Source organism: Spea bombifrons, chromosome 5 (genome assembly GCF_027358695.1).
Source record: "Spea bombifrons isolate aSpeBom1 chromosome 5, aSpeBom1.2.pri, whole genome shotgun sequence".
NCBI classification, from domain to species: Eukaryota; Metazoa; Chordata; class Amphibia; order Anura; family Pelobatidae; genus Spea; species Spea bombifrons.
In genome coordinates, this window is record NC_071091.1 from 66,398,107 (window position 1) to 66,420,615 (window position 22,509).

At 41.3% G+C, this 22,509-nt stretch overlaps 1 protein-coding gene across 1 annotated transcript; it reads right to left on the reverse strand.

The window, feature by feature from the left end:
* Positions 1-1,289: 1,289 nt before the first annotated feature.
* LOC128497011 (serpin B4-like) lies at positions 1,290-18,252 on the reverse strand. The gene is made up of 8 exons (XM_053466858.1): positions 18,188-18,252; positions 16,193-16,371; positions 9,806-9,907; positions 9,463-9,600; positions 7,937-8,048; positions 6,243-6,385; positions 5,219-5,374; positions 1,290-2,075 (listed from the first exon to the last, which is right to left on the reverse strand). Exons 2-8 carry the CDS (start codon positions 16,358-16,360, stop codon positions 1,674-1,676), a joined length of 1,221 nt encoding a protein of 406 aa, XP_053322833.1. The 5' UTR covers positions 16,361-16,371; positions 18,188-18,252; the 3' UTR covers positions 1,290-1,673.
* Positions 18,253-22,509: the final 4,257 nt, after the last annotated feature.

Consider the following 22,509-nt stretch of genomic DNA (forward strand, 5'->3'; position numbering starts at 1 on the left):
TTACACATCCATGCTATTCACTCATTCACAAACATTAATTCACTGATCCACAGATGCTCATTTATTCATCCAGATATTCATTCATTCACAGATACTCATTAATTCCCTCATTCAGATACTCATTTACATATACTCATTCACAAATATTCACTCCTTCACAGATACTCATTCATTCCCTCATATACTCATGAATTCACTCATTTATTCACTCAGTCTCACATACTCATTCATACAGCCTCCGCCACCCTCTTACTTGAATTTCAGATGTCTCTGTGCCGCTCGGAGGGCCCACTGCATCCATCTGTGTTTCGCTCGCACTTTACCTCTGTCTCACTGCACAAGGGAAGCAGATGCGCGGTAGGGTCAGGTGTGACGTGGAGTGATCGCGGGGGTCGCCCGGGTCCCCTAAAGTGGCAGGCACGGTCATAACCGTGTGCTCAAGGGGAAGCTGCCCCTTTTGCCTGCGTTAAATACGGCCCTGGTGGCCGCATCGACCACACATAGGCCCAGTCAGACTGGGCCTTTTTTCAGGTAGGGGCCTGGAGCTGCAGCTCCATCAGCCCCTACGTTAATCTGGCCCTGTCTGAGACGAGTGTCTCCCTCTCCTCCTCAGCGGCTGCTGGGGTTTGGATGGAAGTCTCCCTCTGCTCTGCTCTGCTCAAGCTAATGTGTGCACACGCCATACCCCTTGCCCATGCCTATCTGAGCCACACTATTAACCATCCAAATAGCTATAAATCATTATTTTTAAAACTATATTAAATTGTTTGTTTACTATAATAGAATACCACATTATTATTATTAAAATCCCAGGGACCGTTAAAAGCGTTAAAAGGCCCAAATAAGTACCTGGGAATTGCTAATCCTTTTTAATAAAATATTGCAGATTGAAATAAAATAAATAACAAAACCTTTACTTTTCCTCTCACTGATTTCTGGGCCTAGAAAGGTTTGTCCTCTGAAGTGACTACAAATTCAGGAGGGTGTTTTATCTGGATAAGTAAAAATTAAATAGTTCGATTTATTCCTACAGTAAGTAAAGTGCCAGGAAACAGACAGCTAGTTCTCTTTACTGGATACATAAGATTCCTTATTTACAATAAGATATAAACAATGATGTATACCTTACAAAAGACAATTTCCCATTGCAATAAAATAATACACTACATTAGATGTTGCTTTTTATTGGTGACAGAATTTTAATCTTACAAAAGGACAAACTGTAATAACTTCCGTACATGCAAATAAAACACACATGCACAGACAACCAAAACAAAACTTCATGGTAATCTGATTAAAAGACAAGATTTTATTCTTCAACAAAGTAATGCAACAAATATGAAGCAAAATTGCATCAGAGTAAATCTGAATACAGAGACTGGAGAAATGTTTCCAAAGTGTGTAAGGCTTAATAAAAATATGGTGTAAGGTATAATAATCTCTAAAATATAGAGCACATCATAGTAAACAGCTATTGCTGCAGTTGTACTGTTACTGCCAAACGTGTGGCGCTACACTGAAGCATCGTAGAGCTGGAAGCGTTATGTTAGCGTGTTTTCTACATATTATACTTGGTTTCTTCTGGTTTGAAATATGGCAACCACATTTAGAAATGCCAAGCGTTGTAAAAATGATAGTGGAGATAGCTTTGCTTTTCAGTATTTAGAATTCCCTTATGGGGAATAAAACTTCCCATGGAAGAGAAAGGTGTTAGTCTCATTGTGTTTAATAAAAAACATAAATGGGTGGTTTGCATTGAATTTATGAGGGAATACAAGCATTTTCGGAACGATGACAATGCCAGTTGCAGCAGCTGCTTCAGTGCCTTCTTCATTAACATCAACAAAAGCTTTGTGTACCACCTTTGAAACATACAGGCCAACATCTGAAATACCAGACAAATTAGCCTTCTCTGGGCTAAAAGCATCCACCATTCCCATGTTTATTAGATGTGAGCCAAGATCAATGCTTTGTTCGAGTTTGAAACGTGGCAGGTAGATCTCAACTTTTGTATTGATCATGTTTTCAGAACTTGTCCACAGGGCCAAAGACTCAGAGCTTAACTTGGGCTCAACCTAACAGAGAAAGCATAGTTAGTGGATTAATATCCAACATAAATTCAATCAAGATTGTTAAACAGCCAGGTAACACATGTATTACTAGACACACCTAGTGGGTGCATGCCTGATGTAAACATCAGAAAGTAGTTGTATTTCCCAAGCAGAAGATAAAACCTCTAATCCTGCTGCTATGTAGTAGGAAACACTATGATGACATATGGAGGACATGTGGAGGACTGTATTATGACATGTGTAGTTTAGCATCAGAATAATAGGAATAAAGCATTTGCTTGCTATAATGTTTTGGCACCCCTTTATCTTCAATTGAGAGTAGTATTTTCATTCACAATAGGGAGATAATATCTAGACAGGGGCTGAACAAGGTCAGGCAGGGCACTGGTTCAACATTGTTACAAGAGGCCCCACATATATATATAATCTCACAAAAGTGAGTACATTTTTGTAAATATTTTATCACCGTATTGGCCCGAATATAGGCCGCAGTCCCCCCCACACTTTAGGTCTTTAAAGTTGGGGTGCGGCCTATATTCGGGGTTTTGTGCAGGGATGCGAAGTTCGTGTCGCCCGACGCCCGGGACATGCAGTTCCGGGCACCAGGGGGTGTTTTTGTTCCGTTTTCATTTATCCCTGCTGCGCTGCAGGGGACCTGGATCCTTCTCTCCGGCAGCAGTGGACGTCTGCGCTATGACCTCCACTGCCGAAACTTCCCCCTAAGGTTGAGCACCAGCTTGACATAACCTTCCGGTGCTCCACCAGCGGAGGTTGTTTGCGCGCTTCGCACAGACGTCCACCGGCCGGCTGGCCATGCTAGACAGCAGAGAGTCTGGGGGTGCATTGGTAAGTCGGGGGGGGCACTTCTAGGAAGCAGAGTGGGATATCAGGGGGGCAGAGTGGCACTTCTAGGGGACAGATGACCATTTCTAGTGGGCATAAAGCATATCTGGGGTGTCAGAGTGGCATATCTGGGGGGCAGAGTGGCATATATGGGGGCAGAGGGGCATATCTGTAAGTAATAGATACCAAAAATGTTAAAATACATGTATTCCTGTTCATTAGATAAAATACTGTTTTACCATTCCACTAATGTGTATTTTTTCTTTAAAAATATTTTTTCTTTAAAATAACACCAAACTTTAAGGGTGCGGCCTATATTCGGGTGCAGCCTATATTCGAGCCAATACGGTATATCTTTTAATGTGACAACACTGAAGAAATGACACTCTGCTACAATGTAAAGTAACGAGTGTACAGCCTGTATAATTTGCTGTCCCCTCAAATATAACTCAACACACAGCCATTAATGTCTAAACCTTGGCAACTCCCACCACAGGAAACCTTGCACTCCCACCACAGGATGCAGGATACAGGATGGAGGCAGAAGGAAGAAGGATGGTGAAAGAGGTAAGAGATGGGGAGAAAGGGCAGTGTATGTGTATGTATGTGTTTAAGCTTGTGTGTTTGTGTATGGGCCGGTGTGTGTAAGAGCAGTATAAGTATTTGTTAGCTGGTGTGTAAGGGCAGTGTACATGTATATGTGTGTGTAAGGGCAGTGTATGTGTATATGTGTGTGCGTAAGAGCAGTGTATGTGTATATGTGTGTGTGTAAAGGCAGTGTATATGTATATGTGTGTTTATGGGCAGGTGTGTGTAAGGGCAGTGTATATGTGTGTGTAAAGGCAGTATATATGTGTGTTTATGGGCAGGTGTGTGTAAAGGCAGTGTGTATGGTTCCTGGGAGGGAGGCTAACATTAGCCTTTTTTAATTAACAAATCTCTGCTGCTGTGGACTAATCTCCCGATGATGCTCAGCCAGCCTTATGGTGGACACCTATGAACAAAGAAAAGAATCCCAGCGCTCCAAACAGCTGTTTGGAGTGCTGGGATTCTTTTCTGTGTTTGTATGCTTCAAGAGGGTTTATGCTGTCCCTTTTTTCCTGCTAGCACCCAGCTTCCTGGGAGTTGAGTGCTGAACCATTTTTTCATTTTTAATTTTTTGGTGGATACCTGGCTGGCTGAGAATCATGGGAATTTTAGTTCACAGCTAGCATCTGCAGCTTTACTGTTGCTGCACTTCCCATGACGCTCAGCCAGCATCATGGAAGTAGTATGTCTGGCTGAGCCTCATGGGAATTCAATTCAATGTGTTGGTTATTTTTAATATGCATGACTGTGCTAACAAAAACAAAGCGTGTTTTAAGTGGCGATGCAAGCGCGACATTGTACAGTGTAATTGCTTGTATCGGTGAGTTCTGCGAGATAAAAAAAAAAAAAAAGTGTCTCTCTTTCACATTTTTAAATGTTGGGGGGTATGATAATCATAACTACATGCATTCATTTGGAGATATCCCCACATACACCAATACCTGCATATGAGCTGACTGTCTACAGGGTATCTCTTTTTGTAAGTTGAAGGCTGGAGGATCCACACACATTAACTCTGACTCTTTTGCCTTTTCTTTACACACAGATAACCATGCAGCCTCCACTCTTACTGACTGTGACATGTGACTACAGAAAAAGCTTCTTACAGGCAGAACCTGTAACATGACAGGAAGTAGAAAGCTCACTCTGATATCACTGATGCCCATGATGGAGTCTGTGTATTTCTGCAGATACCCCAGCTGCAGCAGAGGGTCCCCCACCTGACCTCCCCAGCACAACAAGTGCTGTAGGCATGCTCTGGAGTGTAGGCTAATACACAAATTGCACTGCAGCGTGCAAGCAGGAATTGGGGGCCCATTGATACCCCATTTGCCCATTGTTAATCCGCCCCTGTTTCTAGCTGGTAGTCACTAGTTATTTCTATATTTGGTTTTGCAGGGGAATGGTATTTATTGTGGTAGAGAGCTGAAAATAATTTGAGACACCTCTAAGTAAGACTAAAAACCACAGTATTCATTTTGTTTTGGAATATACTCTCTGAGGTATTAGGTACACCTATCTACTACCACGGTCTTCTGCTGCTGTAGACTATCTGCAAGTTCAACAAGTGTGCTGATGTCTCCCATTAATAAGGTATGTTCGTGCACAGAATTGCCACTCGACGGATCTTTATTTATGATGCATAGAAAGAGTACTTGGGGTAAATATTAAGCGAAAAGGTCACTCTAGCGTTCTCAACATAAATGTTGACTTACTTTTTCAAGACCAAATTTTTCATCTGTGAGAAGTATAAACATACTCAAGCCACCATCTCCATATGATAACTCAAGAATATGGGCTCCCAGTTCCTCTAGGACTCCTAAATTGCACTTAGTGGTTTGGGTCATCATTGGAACCATTTTCACTACATCCTAGAAAATAATTTAAACATGTTTACTTGGATTTAGATTAATCCTCAAAGCATATATAAAAGATATGCCTTAAAGTAAAGGAACAATTATTGGATATTCAGTAGCAGCACTTGCCAACATCACTGGTCACCAGTAACAGAACATATACCGTGTGTTAAACTAGCAGCTTCAACTACATTTTCTGCCGTAATGGTAAGGGTTGGTTCTGCCACCGTACAAATTGAATGTAGAAAAATGCCATTACAAATTTGCATTGTGTCATATAATCATACCACTTTGTATAGATGTTTCTGGCATTTAAATTGTGGATGGGAGCTCCTCTGTGGCAGTCCATGTGGACTTACAGCCTCTAGTGGCTGAACAGAGCAGAACACAACAATATTTTCACATCTTGGTGCTCTGTTACCGTGCAATAGCTTGGTGAAGTAAATCATACAGATCAATAAAAGAACACAGATATTAACACTCTCACAACTGTGAGAGGCACCGGTGCTGGTATCCCACCACCTCTATTTGCAGTACAGTTGAGGGACACATTCACATACTGATGACCAGCACATGTATGGTGGGATGTATAAACTACATTTGCCCTAGTATATGTCAAAAACAGCAAAAAAAAAAAAACAGACATCTGCACTTTTAGTGCTTTGAAATGTGAACTTATGAAAAGTTACTCAATAGTCAATGTAAACATGTATGCAACTGACACTTTCTTGAATCAGTTAATATGTGTAAAGTCATTAATCATCTCCCAATTGCACAACGAAAGCAACGATTTCATATTAAACTGGCATGACTAAAGTCAATCAGAAATGTATTAAATTGGCTTTTTTCCCTTGGCGTAAGCATTTCAAGGTACTCTTATTACCTTGCTCACATAGAAGGGTGCATCGTTTGTATCTTCCACTTTAAATGGGTTCTTCCATGGACCCTTGAAATAGATTGCATTCACCAGAATCAATGAAGTATTAGTGTCAATTGAGTTTGCAGGAAATAATTCCTTGATTTTACCTAGATTAAATAAAAAAAACAAAAACAAGATTAGAATACACAGGTGATTATCGTATTTTATAGTTAAGTGCATTGGGTCGTGCCAAAGCTTTTTTGAAAGATTGTCTAGACCCCTTTGCAGACTGTCCATTCAGCTAGCTTAATAGCACCAAGTGTCCCTGTTTTTGTGAAGTAGAGTCTCCTTTAGGATCTGTCACATGTTCCGGCCATTTTGTTCAGTTTTATAGGCATGTGGTTGATTGGGTCATGGTGATTGCAGCAGTAAAATTCATAATCTATAGGCATCCACACAGCCTACTGCTGATACGCATTTCATTTTATATGCACTATATACCAGCAACAATATCTTTAAAGGGTTAACCATCAGCAAAATTGTAAAGTAGAAAATTTCATTCTAAATACAATTTTTTTTAAATGAATTATAGATTATATGAGACCACCAGAGATCTATAATACATAATCTAATTCAGTGTTGGGAAGCGTTAAAAGACAAATTAAAAATGAAATATTTTTTTTTTAAAAAAAACAATTACCATTAGAGATAATTTCTTATATTATGGAGGATATTGATTTGAGAATCACTAACATTTAACAGTTGATTCAGATAGATAATATAAAGCCCTCCTCCAAGCTTTTTAAGACAACATATGGTAAGAGTATATTCAAAAGGGCTGATCTTCTTCAGCAAGATTATCGAAACCGATACAAATAAAAATTTGGTTATAAATTGTAAAAAATATGATAAAATCCCGGTGATAGAGAAGCGGAGAAAAAAATCTAATGTTTAAAATAACTAGGAAAGATTGGATCTCGTCACTCAGGAGGTTCAGCTTGGACATACATTGCCTGAACCTTGTGGAGATACATTTTAAGATACTAAACAGGTGTCTTTTAGTTCCAACGAGATTATCGCAATTTTATAGATCTATATCTAAAGAGTGCTGGAGATGTGGGGCAACAACTGTTGACGATACACATACATGGTGGTCGTGTAGACCCGATAGAAGAAAATATTACTGAGATTAAAATTTCCAGAATACCATTGTCTATCATTCAACGTTTAGCTTGGCCAAATATGACAAGGGATAAGCAAGCCATCATAAACCACATCTTAATAGCCATTAAAACTGCTATAGCCAAGTATTGGAAGTCCTTTATTGCACCTGATTGGCCAACAATTAAAAAAAAGTGATCCCTGTGATATAAGATGGAATATAGTATAGATGTAGAAAATACACATCCACAATGGGAAAATGATAAACAAACCTGCAAAATTTGGATTGAAAAATTGTCTGAACCAGAATAATAGGAACCCTTCTTCTCCGTCATGTTTTTATGGTTTACATGATGTCTTTGTAAACTGCATCCATTTTGATAACAATTTTAAGAAATTGATACACTGCTGCTATTAATATACAACATATTTATTTATATATTTGTATGTCTTAATAAATAAAAAAAATTGAAAAAAGTAAGTTTCCCTTTCAGCTTGTCTTCTGTATCATGGCAAGTGCACATTAAACTTAGAAAATATTGGTAACTTAAATATACCTTGTGTTTGAGATTCCACCCATAGGTTTATATCTTCTCTTGTTTCCTCTTTTTGGAAATCCACAGATTCCAGCTTGGCATGATAAAGCAACTGGGTACACGTCAGGTATTGCTAATCAAATTAAAATAAATACATATTAGGATAATTGGCTAGAATTTGGACCCAGAAATATCTCCCCTTTTCTCTTCTATGGACTGTTGATAGGCTTATACAAGATAGCCAGCTTCCTTGAACATGAGCATACAGTACCACATACATACAGTATATACACTTATATATTATTATTTATATATTATATATATATTAATACTTATATATTATTGTATAATAATACACTTACACACAGATGTAATGTGCAATTACATCTTTGCTCCAGTAACATAACGTGTTATGGCTATACCCATTTTTTATCCTAGGGGCCCAATGCAACCATCTATGGTTGTTCCACGAATAACTTTGGGACAGGATTAGTATTAGAACTGGGGGCTGATAAAAAAAATAGATATAGGTGGCAAATATGAGGTGCCTCATTAATGGTGTCCATAGAGGGCTTTAAATTGCAGGAGAGTATCAGTGGGTTAAATGGCAGTGCCATCTGGCTGATACAGCTCTATAGTAAACAATACAGCCTAATAAGACCAAAGTCTTAACATAGTGGAGGGTAGTGTGAAGGAATTGTTTATATTTATGCCCGAGATAGGTGCTTTTACATAATATTTTTTTGGTGTGTGATGACTGAAGTACGAGGCATTAACCCAATAGTGGCAGTATTTTTTTTTAAAAAACACGTATTATATGCAACTTTGACAATCAGCAAATAACTCCAAACAAAAGGTTGTACACAATGCTATTTGAAATTAAATAGTAAAAGCTTGTTTCCAAAACAAGAAAATGTAAGCTTGTAAATATACACTAAATGACACATAGGCATGTTATCTCCATAGACAAACATTGGTAGCAGAATGGGTTGTACTGAAGAGCTCAGTGAGTTTAAGCATGGCACTGGGTGGTGGTGCTTAGTGCTGAGGAACAGGAACCGTCTTCTCTAGGGTGAAGAATCATGCTTTTCTATCTAGAAGTCTGATAGATAAATCTGGGTTTGGTGGATGCCAGGTGAACCCTACCTACCTGAATGCACAGGTATGAAGTTTGGTGCATGAGAGATATTGGTCAGGGGTTGTTTTTCAAGATTTGGGCTAGGCCTCTTAGTTCCACTAAAGGGTAATGTTAATGCTACAGCTTATAAAGACATTTTAGATAATTGTATGCTTCCAAGGTTTTGACACCAGTTTGGGGAAGCCCCTTTCCTGTTCCAGCATGACTGTATCCCTGTGCACAAAGCAAGGTCCATGGAGACATGATTTAACAAGTTTGCTGTGAAGGAACCTGCACAGAGTGTCCTGCACAGAGCCCTGACCTCAAACCGCACTACACATCTTTGGGATGACTGACCGCACAAATTCTAGCAGACAACACCCTGCACCTTATCACAATATTAATAACAAAAATAATAAGCGATACGTACCTGCAGAAATGGGAATTGTTTTTGTGCATACATTCCATTGGCAATTTTAAGTTCTGCATCTTTTGTAAGAGAGGTAAGTTTAGACAAGAGAGCTTGAAACTTATGATGCACATCTGGAAACTGATCGCACAGAGGTGCCTGTTGGAAAGGGAAGACTAATTTAATTCTGAGTATAACATGTAATATAAGGAAAATGTTTAATGAGTACAGTGCATAGTCACTCTCATACTGGGGTCACACAGTGCAATATGCTCTTATTTACACAGCTTCGGAATCTGAGAATCCCGAAAGCTATCACAAAAAAGTAAAGAGATGCAATGACCAAGCATGTATATGACTTTACCCTCTGTCTCTGAACTCTTTGCTCAAGTTGTACACCTTGAGCTTTTGGTCCACCTTTACATCCAGCTTGACGGTTGTCTCCTGTTTCAGGAAGTCCGAGAACCTGTGAAGAACTGGATATCAACACTGTCCAAATATATATATACACATACAATATACAGTTGTAATCAAAAGTTTGCATTCCCTTGGAGAATTGGTAATATATGTACCATTTTTAAAGAAAACGTGACTAAACAGGCAAAACACATTTCTTTTATTTCCTATGGGATTCATATTCAGCTGTAGGTTATAAAATAATTGCACAATCATAAAACAAAACATGGCAACAAAGAAAAAAATGAAATGACCCCTGTTCAAAAATTCAGCATACCCTTAGTTCTTAATACTTTATATTGCCCACATATTGCATGAACGTTGCATGAAGGGCACATTTGAGATCTCCCCAGAGTGGTTTAATGATATTTAGGGTTAGGAGACTGTAATGGGTACTCCAGAACCTTCACCATTTTCTGCTGTAACCACTGGAGGGTCAACTTGGTCTTGTACTTAGGGTCCTTGTCTTGCTGGAAAGTCCAAGAGCGTCCCATGCACAGCTTTCGTTTGGAAGAATGCAAATTGTCTGCCAATATTTTCTGTAAACATGCTGCATTCCTCTTGCCATCAATTTTTACAAGATTCCCTGTGCCTTTAGAGCTCACCCCCTAAACATCAGTGATCCACCACCATGCTTCACAGTGGGTATGGTATTCTTTTTGCTATAGGCCTTTTTGCCCCCTCTCCAAACATCGCGCTTATGGTTGTGACTATAAAGCTCCAAATTACAGTATACCAGAAGCTGCAAGGCGTGTCAAGATGTTGTCAGGCATATTGTAACCATTTTTTTTTTGTGGCATTGGCGCAGTAAAGGCTTTCTGGTAACTCAACCATGCAGCTCATTTTCTTTCAAATATCGTTGTATTGTGCTCCTTGAAACAACCACACCGTCTTTTTCCAGAGCAGCTTGTACTTCGCTTGAGGTTACCTGTGGTTTTTTTTGGTATCCTGAACATTACTTTTGGCAGTTGTGGCTAAAATCTTTCTTGGTCTACCTGACCATGAAACAAGTTAAACACTAGCTCAGACCATATGCAAATTAATTATATGACGGGTGAGATGATCCCACATGGGTGCTCAAGCTCAAGTGGAGCATCCACTCCAACCATAAAACAGCTCAAAATTTAAAGTGCTGGCACTCCACGAGAGAGAGTCAAACAGTTTATGGCTAGTAATAATTCCAATCTTCAATTAAAAAGGTAACTCCCAAAAATAATGATACAGAAAAATAACATACCAGCGTCTGATTAACGCGTTTCGCACCAGAGGTGCTTTGTTAAAAGCTGATATGAAGATTAGAATAAAGGAATTGTTATTAGCTATAAACTGCTTAACTTCTTATTCTTTTGGCGTGCCAGCGCTCTAAATGTTGAGCTCTGTCTGACCATGGCTTGGTATCATTTTCAACTTCTTAATCAGTGATTGAACAGTACTGACTGGCATTTTCAAGGCTTTGGATATCTTTTTATATCCTTTTCCATCTTTCCAAATTTCCATTACCTTGTTACACAGGTCTTTTGACAGTTCCTTTCTGCTCCCCATGGCTCAGTATCTATCTAGCCTGCTCAGTGCATCCACATGTGAGCTAACAAACTCATTGACTATTTATACATAGACATTAATTGCAACTTAAAAAGCCACTGGTGTGGTAAATTATCCTTTAATTGCCATTTTAACCTGTGTATGTCACCTTTTGTGTCTGTAAATAAAATACATGATCTTTGCATGATCAGTCATATTCTCAAAATCCAAGGAAACATTTCACAATTTCTGCCAGGGTATGCAAACCTTTGAGCATAAATATAAATATTTCCAGTGATATAACCAATTAGATCCAATAGGAACAAGAGGTACTAAATTGATTAGTACTGCATTTTTGAAAAAATTGCTGAGGTACATATAAAATATATATATTTATATACAGGCCCGGACTGGCCATCGGGCACACCGGGCATTTGCCCGGTGGGCCGGGCCACGGCAGGGCCGCATTGACTTTAGGGGCTGATGGAGCTGCAGCTCCAGGCCCCTAACCTACCTACGGCCGCAGTAACGCAGGGCATAAGGGGCACCTGCCCCTTAAGCCCGCCGCAACTGCGACCGGGTCCGCCACTCTAAGGGACCGGGAAGTCCCCACCAAGGCCGGCCTTACGGGTCTGCGGCCGCACAGGGTTTAAATTAAAACATCGGGTTGTTTTTTTTTTAACTTTATTTAACATCCTCCATGTTAAATAAAGTTTTTTGGATGATGTTAAGTAAAGTTGAAAAAAAAAAACCCCGATGTTTTAATTTAAACCCTGTGCGGCCGCAGACCCCTAAGGCCGGCCCTGGTGGGGGCTTCCCGGCCTCTTAGAGCAGGGCGCCACACTCCAGGGGGCGCGACGGGGGGCGGTCCGCACCGGGTGCCGCTCATCAGTAGTGATGGGAAGTTCGGATCATTAAAGTGAATCGGATCATTTCGATTCGTTCACTGAAATGATCCGATTCATGATCCGGATCTTCGGATCACTCAGTGTGCCTGCACGCAGTTACTGTTTTCCAGTAACTCCGTGCAGGCACACTAACGATTGGCCCCGCCCCTTTCATTATGAATCCTCCCCCCTGCCTCCAGTGATGTCAATGAAGGCAGAGAGTCGTTCAAAGATTCAGATCTTACAGGGATCCGAATCTTACAGTGATCCGGATCACTGTAAGATCCGGATCATTGTAAGATCCGGATCATTGTAAGATCCGGATCTTTGAACGACTCTCTGCCTTCATTGGCATTCTAATCATTCATAGTAAGTCACCATACTGTTATAAATAATACATTAATAATCACTGCCCCCAGGATTTACATTCCCCTTTACCTGCAACTGCACCTTAAGCTAACTTTATTAAATTAATTAAATTAACCCTCACCATTAAATTAACCCTAAACACCCCATCAACCATGTCTGCCCCTAAAATTAACCCTTAACACCCCATCAACCATGACTGCCCCTAAAATTAACCCTTAACACCCCATTAACCATAACTGCCCCCAAATTAACCCTAAACACCCCATTAAGCATAACTGCCCCCAAATTAACCCTAAACACCCCATTAAGCATAACTGCCCCCAAATTAACCCTAAACACCCCATTAAGCATAACTGCCCCAAATTAACACTCAAGACCCCATTAAGCATAACTGCCCCCAAATTAACACTCAAGACCCCATTAAGCATAACTGCCCCCAAATTAACCCTAAACACCCCATTAAGCATAACTGCCCCCAAATTAACCCTAAACACCTCATTAAGCATAAATGCCCCTAAATTAACACTAAAGACCCCATTAAGCATAACTGCCCCCAAATTAACACTAAACACCTCATTAAGCATAACTGCCCCTAAATTAACACTAAAGACCCCATTAAGCATAACTACCCCCAAATTAACCCTAAACACCTCATTAAGCATAACTGCCCCTAAATTAACACTAAAGACCCCATTAAGCATAACTGCCCCTAAATTATCCCTAAACATCCCATTAAGCATAACTGCCCCCAAATTAACACTAAAGACCCCATCAACCATACCAATTTATTAGGGTTAATTTCAGGGGCCGTTATGGTTAATGGGGTCTTTAGGGTTAATTTCAGGGGCCGTTATGGTTAATGGGATCTTTACGGTTAATTTCAGGGGCAGTTATGGTTGATTGGGTATAAGGGTTAATTTTATGCTGATGAGTGAGGGTTAATTTAATTAATTTAATAAAGTTAACTGTAGGTGCAGTTATAGGTAAAGGGGGGCAAACTCAGGGGAATCTAAATCCTGGGGGCAGTGTGAACATTATTAATGTATTTATTTATAAAAGTATGGTATCAGTAATATTCTCTGTAAGATCCGGATCCTTGTAAGATCCGGATCCTTGTAAGATCCGGATCCCTGTAAGATTCGGATCATTCGACTCTTCGGTTCATTCGACTCTTCGGTTCATTCGACTCTTCGGTTCATTCGACTCTTTGAACGACTCTCTGACTCTATGAGTCATCGTTCCTGTGTGAATTAATGAGCTGTAACCTGACCCCAGAGTCTGTGTCTGAGTGCTCTGCAGATGACTCACAGCTCTAGGATCAGGTTACAGCTGCATGATTCACAGACTGAACCGCTACAAATGAATCGTTCAGTCTAATGAACCGATTCATCCGGATCACTAAAAAGAACCGGATCAAATGAACGATTCGTTCATGATCCGGACATCACTACTCATCAGGGGCTGCCAACTTGCGGCACCCGGCACTCCTCCAGAGACGGACAGTAATGTCCGCCGCTGGAGGAGCAGGCTCGCAAGGGAGCGGTATCGGAGGTCTTTAACAGACCTCCGGTTCCCTTGAGTGATTTTAAGCCGGGTTCAACCCGGCTTAAAATCACTCAAGGGAGCCGGAGGTCTGTTAAAGACCTCCGATACCGGTCCCTTGTGATCTGCGCGACAACAGCTGTTGTGCGCCGGGGTTTGCTGTCAGATCCCGGCGCACACCACTGAAGCCGCGCCCACCGACCCGGTGACCCGGAAGAAGACAGAGAAGACAGAAGAACTGAAGAAGAGGAGCGAAGAGGAGGAAAAGGAGCTGTAAGGAGAAAAGAGGAAAGGTAGGAAAACATTCAGTGAGAGTGGATTGGTGTATATGTGTGGATTGGTGTATATATGTGTGGATTGGTATATATGTGTGGTTTGGTATATATGTGTGGATTAGTATATATGTGTGGATTAGTATATATGTGTTGATTAGTGTATATATGTGTGGATTGGTATACGTGTGGATTGGTATACGTGTGGATTGGTATATGTGTGAGGATTGATATATGTGTGAGGATTGATATATGTGTGTGGATTGGTATATGTGTGTGGATTGGTATACGTGTGGATTGGTATATATGTGTGGATTGGTATGTGTGTGGATTAGTATATATGTGTGGATTGGTATATATGTGTGGATTGGTATATATGTGTGGATTGGTATATATGTGTGGATTGGTATATACGTGTGGATTGGTATATACGTGTGGATTGGTATACGTGTGGATTGGTATACGTGTGGATTGGTATACGTGTGGATTGGTATATATGTGTGGATTGGTATATATGTGTGGATTGGTAAGTGCGTGAGAGTGATGGGTGTTATGCTGTACCATTTCCAATGTCTTTTTCATGATCTAATTATGCTCTAAAAGTACATCATAACTCCCATCACTCTATACTGTTCCATACAGTGGCAGAGCTGGGAGGCAGAGGCCTTGCACCCCCACCACAGGACTCCTGAAAGGTAAGTGAACTTTAAAGAGGGAGAGGGTAGATAGTTAGGAGGGGGTAGTTGCGGCAGGCTTAAGGGGCTCTGCGTTAATGCGGCCATATAGGACCAGTCAGTCCAGTCCTGACTGGACCTATTTTAAGGTGGGGGCCTGGAGCTGCAGCTCCATCAGCCCCTAAGTCAATCCTGCCCTGGCACAGGCACGGTCGCTGTTGCTGCTTGCTCCGGCAACAAGGTAAGTAGGGTGAGGGAGGGGGTGCAGTGAGAAGGGGCAGAGGGGGGTTAGATAGTGAGAAAGGGGGAGAGGGGATAGATAGAGGCGGTACATATTGAGAAGTGGGGAAGGAGGTTACATAGTGAAAAGGGGGAACATAGTGAGAAGGGGCAGATAAGATGAAGAGAGGGGCTAGTGTGAATGCGTATGAGAATGAATGAATAAATGTGTGGATGAATTGTGTGAATGCGTATGACAATGAATTCATGTGAGGATGAATTGCTTGAATGATTTGTGAGACTGCATTAATGAATGTGTTAATGATTTGTGTGAATGATTTAATGCAAAGATGGTACGGGTGGGCTTTAACAATAAATAAATAAATATGGGCTGCTCAGGCTTAAATGCCCGGGCCTATTTTTTGTCCCAGTCCGGGCCTGTTTATATATATATATATTATATATATACTCGAAAACCCCATAATGCTATCTTTCACTCACACAGAATTTTTATTTATGTTATGTCCTGACACTTGACAGATATACATATTTTTAAAGGCAAATGTGGACCAGTTGTAGAACTAGATCTGGAGCTTCATGGACTTAACATTGCTTGTAGCATGTTGCTCCTAAATAATATAAATAACAGCACCATAACCATAGAAGTAATATCAGATCAAGCTTTGTCCAGGCTATGTGATCAATGAGCCCTTATCAGCATGCATCTGTCTTCTGCTAGGCCCTAGATTATATGCACCTGGTTCTCTAAGCGATTTGTACATTAGTGACATTTTTGTGGAGATATACTCACTTTTGTAAGTTGAGAGGCGGTGTTTCCCTGGGTGCCTAACAGCAACATCGACAAAGATGATGTCATGCTTAAGGGTGAGAAGATTATGTTTCTGGCATTGCTTGAGCTGCCCAATTCATCATACATTTTAAGAGAAAATGTGTTGATACTTTCATTGATGGACCCCATGGTGATACAACCTGAGTAAAATGTTAAAATTATTGTAAAAGCATTTACTTTCTTATTAGCTATAAAAAAAAGCAGAACAGAATGCTTCGTTGGGAAAGGGAAAATTGCATCATGCCAAGTCTTATAAAATTATCAGTAGTATGCAACAATACACAGGAAATATTTACTTTTGTTTCTTCATCCATGTTTGGTAAGACATAGGGGCTCAAGGCAGGAAACACCCTTCACAGAATTTAATTATATGTGCCGATGATTTTTAAAAAAAAACATAGGTAGATAGGAAAATATTGGTCAGGTATTGCAGTTTAATTTTGTGTTCTTTTTGTCTAGTGAATGTGGATACAGATAAATACACATGATGATTCGCCATATAACATTGTTACCATGTAATACAGTGCAGGTTACTATAAACATAATTTTATTATGTGCGTGAACATATTCTTTAATTGTACAAAAGATATGAGTCATTTTGTGGTATTTTCAAGATTTTTATGTTAGCAAGTTATGTCCTGAATGAACAAGAGATTTCAGTACATAATTAAACAGGTTATGGGCGTTTGTTTTAGGATGTCGTTCAAAAATGAGCCCAGGAAAGAACACTGTCAAAATGTAAGGGTGTAACTGGAAAAGTACCAAATGTCCCTGAGGCAGGGAAACTTTTCAAGCTATGCCTTGCAATCTTTTTTTTATTTCATAGTTGCTCATTTTTTTATTTCTCCAAATGCAAGTGAGACACACTCATCCACAACACTTTCTGCAAGCAAATCCGATTTAAATGTATAGTGACATAGTAATGTAGGTTCAAACAAGGCCTTGGTCCATCAAGTTCAACCCTTCTACCTATCCTTCCTGCTTTTGGTCCAAAACAAGGCTCTCAATTAAACTATTTTTTCTCTGTGATTCCAAAATGCAATCACTTTTCTCCTTGGATCAAGAAGCTCTAAAATATTAATATTTATTCTATCATTTATAGCCATATAGTATGTATGCATATTTTATAGTGCTAACAGATGTACTCGATATGCTTTGCAGTAAATTATGAACAGATAGATTTATTGTGCTTTACAAAACCTAAAATATGCCTGCTCTGCAAACCGATGCTTCTTGGCTCCAAAGGCAAATTGTAGTGTTTGCTCAACCCAGCCAAAGCTAACATATTATTGGGTGTGGTCATGTTATATGCAGCTTGGTGTCATGACAAGTCAACTATGTTGTCCAATGGTCAAGCCTATTAAAAAAAGACCAATTTCTTGTATAAGCACAACAACCTATCCATGCTTGCTTTGGTGTCACGAGTAAGGTGTCCCTAAAAACTATGAATGTAGGTGAAACAGCACCTTTTAATCTGCACTCAATAGCAAAGCAATAGACCATAGAAAAATAATACCTCGGAATTAAAGGCAATTTAAGATAATATATGTGCTGTAGCATACATGCCCAATACAATGACATGGGAACTTGGGGTTTTCATATTAAATGCAACCTCATCAGTGTAAAATGCCTTAGGGTACAGAAAGAAATGGCGGCTGTTGCTTGGCCATGCAAAACTTCCTCCCATATTTAAAAAATGGTTAAACAAATTTAATTCAATACATTTAACACAAATTAAAAAAATCATGAACTGATATACCAAGCTTTTCTGACACTGGAATGTACTATTCTACTATTATTAAGGTTAAATTTTACCATATTAAAAACACGCAATCAAAAAGTGCAGTGCATATGAAATTATGTAGGTCATCCTAATATTACTGTCAATTAAGCCTATTTAATTTATATCACATTAGGCATCTTGCATCAATTGCAGGTTTACAAATGATACATTACCTTCTCTCTGGAGCGAACAAGGGCTGCGTGCTGAAATGAGGGAGAACAGATTGTGAAATGAGGAATAATTAACACACCCATACAGTATTCTTTAAGTTTTTTCCAAACTGGTTCCACCAATTATTACACATAGAGCACATTCATTTACAATGCTAAAATAAAAGTTTCATTGTATTTGCATCTGATTTTTCAGGTATTACAAGCTTTAGTGTTACATTACTGAGAATCCACAATGCTTACCTCATTGGTTTACATGTACAGAAAACTTGGTTTACATGTACAGAAAACTTGGTTTCAGCGATAAAAGACATTATCGGGGTCACAAAGTTATTTTCAACACTGATCTAAAGATAACCTTCCTATTGTTTTCTTTTCTATATAGCATGTGGTACATGAAATCCTTACTGGACAGATCATTCATTTAGGGAAAATTTCTGAGGTGCTAAAATCAGAGGACACTCAGGGCACACTGTATTCTACTTATGCAACACATGCATAAAGTCATATGAACCCAGTGGTGTAAACAAAATTGCCGGGGCCCCAACTTACAGTTGGAGCCTCAAGTTCCTCACACACACAGTAACATACTTACACACAGTAATATACTTACACAGACACACACAGTAACATAGTAACATACTTATACACACACTAACATACACACAGTGCTAACACATTTTCTTACAAACACACACACTAACATACTAACCTACTTACCCACACAGTAATATACACAGATACACTCACAGTAATAGGCACGTACGCACTACTACGTGAACACACACACACACACACTAGTATTCTAGTATTCCACATAAATACCAGTCATTACCTGCCATTGAGGTGTGCCGCTCCATGGTGTTTCCGCGTGTATGAGCCTTCGCTTATTCTGGAAGCTTGGGGATTACTTGAGTTTAGCAGTGTCTACACATGGCTTAGGGGTATAATATATATAGCCAGGGACATATACATTGATCAGCCATAATATTATCAGTGGGTGGGATATATTAGGCAGCAAGCGAACATTTGGTCCTCTAAAATAGGTAAACGTAAGGATCTGAGCAACTTTGAGAAGGGCCAAATTGTGATGGCTACACGACTGGGTCAGAGCATCTCCAAAACTGCGGCTCTTGAGGGGTGTTCCTGGTCTGCAGTGGTCAGTACCTATGAAAACTGATCCAAAGAACGAAAAGTGGTAAACCGGCAACAGAGTCATGGGTTGCCAATGCTCCTTAATGCACGTTGGCCCGTGTGGTCAAATCCACATGGCACCAGGATGCATCCATGGAGGCCCCACCTTGCAACTTAGAGGACTTTAAGAATCTACTGCTAATGTCTTGGTGCCAGATACCACCGCACACCTTCAGAGGTCTAGTGGAATCCATGCCTTGATGGGTCGGGGCTGTTTTGATAGCAAAAGGGGGACCTACACAATATTAGGCAGGGGGTCATAATGTTATGGTTGATCGGTGTATATGGTGGATACAAAATAATGACTGTTTGATAGTTGGGGGGGTATTAACCCCTTCAATCCCCTATGGACGTACCGGTGTGTCCAAAAAACGCGTCCAGCCTTGCAGCGTCAGGGACACATCCGTGCCGCTCCAAGGGAGATCAGGCTGTCCTTTGACTCCCCCCTGACAGCAGAAGCCGGCATCGCCGACTTTCTGCTGTCTGATCTGATGTAACAGCTTCCGACATGTGAGCCGGAAAGCTGTTACATTTCAAACCTGTCCTCCGATGAGGCACAGACGCTGCAATCTCTATGCACGTCTGTGAGGACCCCTAACCGAATGGGCCCCAAAAGGGCTATCTGTAGGAACCACTGTAGGACCCACTGTAGGAACCGAAACCGGTCGAAAAGGGGGAACATAAGAGACAAACAACCGGCCCGGGGATGATGAGCGCAAACCTGCTGTGGTTAATAGGTAAGCGCGAAAACAGTGTGCTACACACAAAAGGTCCGGGAAATAAGGATAAGAGACGGAAGAAGACTTAGATTTTGTTCTGCAAGAAACTAAAACTACCATGCCCTCGGACAAAAAAGAAAAAGAATCTGTGTTAAAAGCAGTAACTTCAGAAACTCTTTTAAACAATATCAAACAAAGTAACAGAGCCAACTTAGCCAAGAGCTGTCGGAGAGACAGAGAATCGTTATCTGGCCAAGACTGGATGAAACCAAGGAGACATCCCAGAAAAAGGAATATCTCGTAGAGGGAGGCCTAGATACTCGAATCCCGCGCATAAGACGGCAGATCGTGGGGTCTTTACCTATAGGAGAGCCTGAAACCGGCTCCGTAAAGTAATCAAGGTGTCGTTCCAGACACCAGCTATGCCAGGATTTCCACGTCTGTAGGTAGGATCGCCTAGTACCTGGAGCCCAGGAGTCCCAGAGGAGGTCACAAGCTGCAGAAGATAGTTCCGATGTATCCCAGGATCCCCTAAAACTGTCCAAGCCACCAGTGACAGCTGACCGGGGAGAACCAACTGGTGTGGATTGCCCTCTGGGTCTAAGAGCAGATCCTAAGATAGAGGGAGTAGGAGCAGATCGGCACAGGACAGCTCCAACAGCAGAGGAAACCATGGTTGAGTCTTCCACAACGGGGAAATCAGAAGTATGGTGACCCCTTGGTTGCGAACTTGATGAAGAGTCCGGAGAATCATCGGAAATGGGGGGAAGGTGTACGCCCCTGAGATGGGCCACGTCTGAAGGAACGCATCTACCGCCAGTGACTCCGGATCTGGTAACCAACTGAAGAAATCCTTCACCTGGCGATTGAGACGGGAAGCAAAGAGGTCCAACAGCAACGGGCCCCGAGCCAGATCTAGAGCACGAAAGACGTCGGTCCGGAGATGCCAGTCGCTCGCATCTCACCAATGTCTGAAAAAACAATCCGCGACCAGATTGTCTTTTCCCCATAAGTACTCTGCCCTGATAGAGAGGTGGTGATCCAGGCAGTACTGATCTCCTTGGTGAGGTCCGACAGCAGTTTCGACCTGGAGCCGCCCAAGTGATTGATAAAACGGACGGCCGATACGTTGTCCATCCGAAGAACTAGGGAACAATGACACGCGTCTTTGGTGAAACTGTGAATGGCAAAAGAACCCGCTATAAGTTCTAGACAATTTATGTGGAAGCCTCGTTCGTCTTCTGTCCAGAAACCGGCTGTGGCGGAATCCTCGCAGAACGCGGCCCAGCCCAAGAGGCTGGTGTCTGATTCTAGATAAAAATCTGGAGTGTGCCCAAATATAGCCCGACTGTTCCACGCTTCCATGTGGTGCAACCACCTCAACTCCAGATGGACCTTGTCCATTAAACGAATTCCCCAATAATGAAGGGGACCCGGGAAGATGGCCTGAATGGAAGCCGAAAGTTGGCCTATCATCCGGGCCAAATCCCTCAAAGACACGTATGGGCTCCTGAGGAGACGCCAGATGTCCCGTCTGATAGAAGAGAGCTTCGTCTGCGGCTCCACGGAGTCCCCCGTGAAGCCCAGAAACTGGATCGATTGGGTCGGGAGCAGCCGTGACTTAGTTGATCACAAAACCCAAGGATGCAGCTTTTAGCCATGCCTGTATGGCAGCGGGCATAGGTGCCAGGCGGAGTGGAAATTCAGCCAATTATATCAGTGAATGAAGTCACATAGAAGTAAAATACCATATAGGTATGTCAGAGTAATAGTGATGGGACACCAGCTGGGACACCAGCTTAAATAATGTAGCATTTATGCCAAAAGTTTAAATAAGTGACTTTTATTTTTGCTAAATGGGTATAACCCGGGCAAGCAGCAACTGAGGAGAGGGGGGGTCACCCCATTAACACAGAGGGGGTCACCCTCGACAGAAAAGAGGAAATGAGAGAGAGGGCCTCTCAATTGGAAAAAAACAGAGACACAGGCTCCATGCTGTTAAGTTACGTGGCCCCGCGAACAAGACGAGGCCACAGGAGGGAGGGTTGGAAATTCTGTGTCTGCGTAGAGATATGCTGTAAGGCACCTACTTTAAACGAGTCCCGGACGTGCTCTTCTTTCTCCCGGCAAAAACGCCGGCACCGCTCACTGGCACATGAAGCAGCGTGCGCGGCCGCTTCATGAATATTTATGAGCCTGACCGCCTACTGGATTTCGCTGCGTCACTATGGCGACGCAGGACGCGATCACGTCCCGGGCTATTTAAACCTCGTTCTCCCTTCCATCAGTGCTCAGTTATACTGATGCTTCCTGTATCTCGTGAGCCCCTCCGTGTTTCAAGTTCTATTATCCTGTTTATCCTATATCCAACCCTGGTCTGCTTAACGGTTCTCATGTATTTCTGGCATCCTG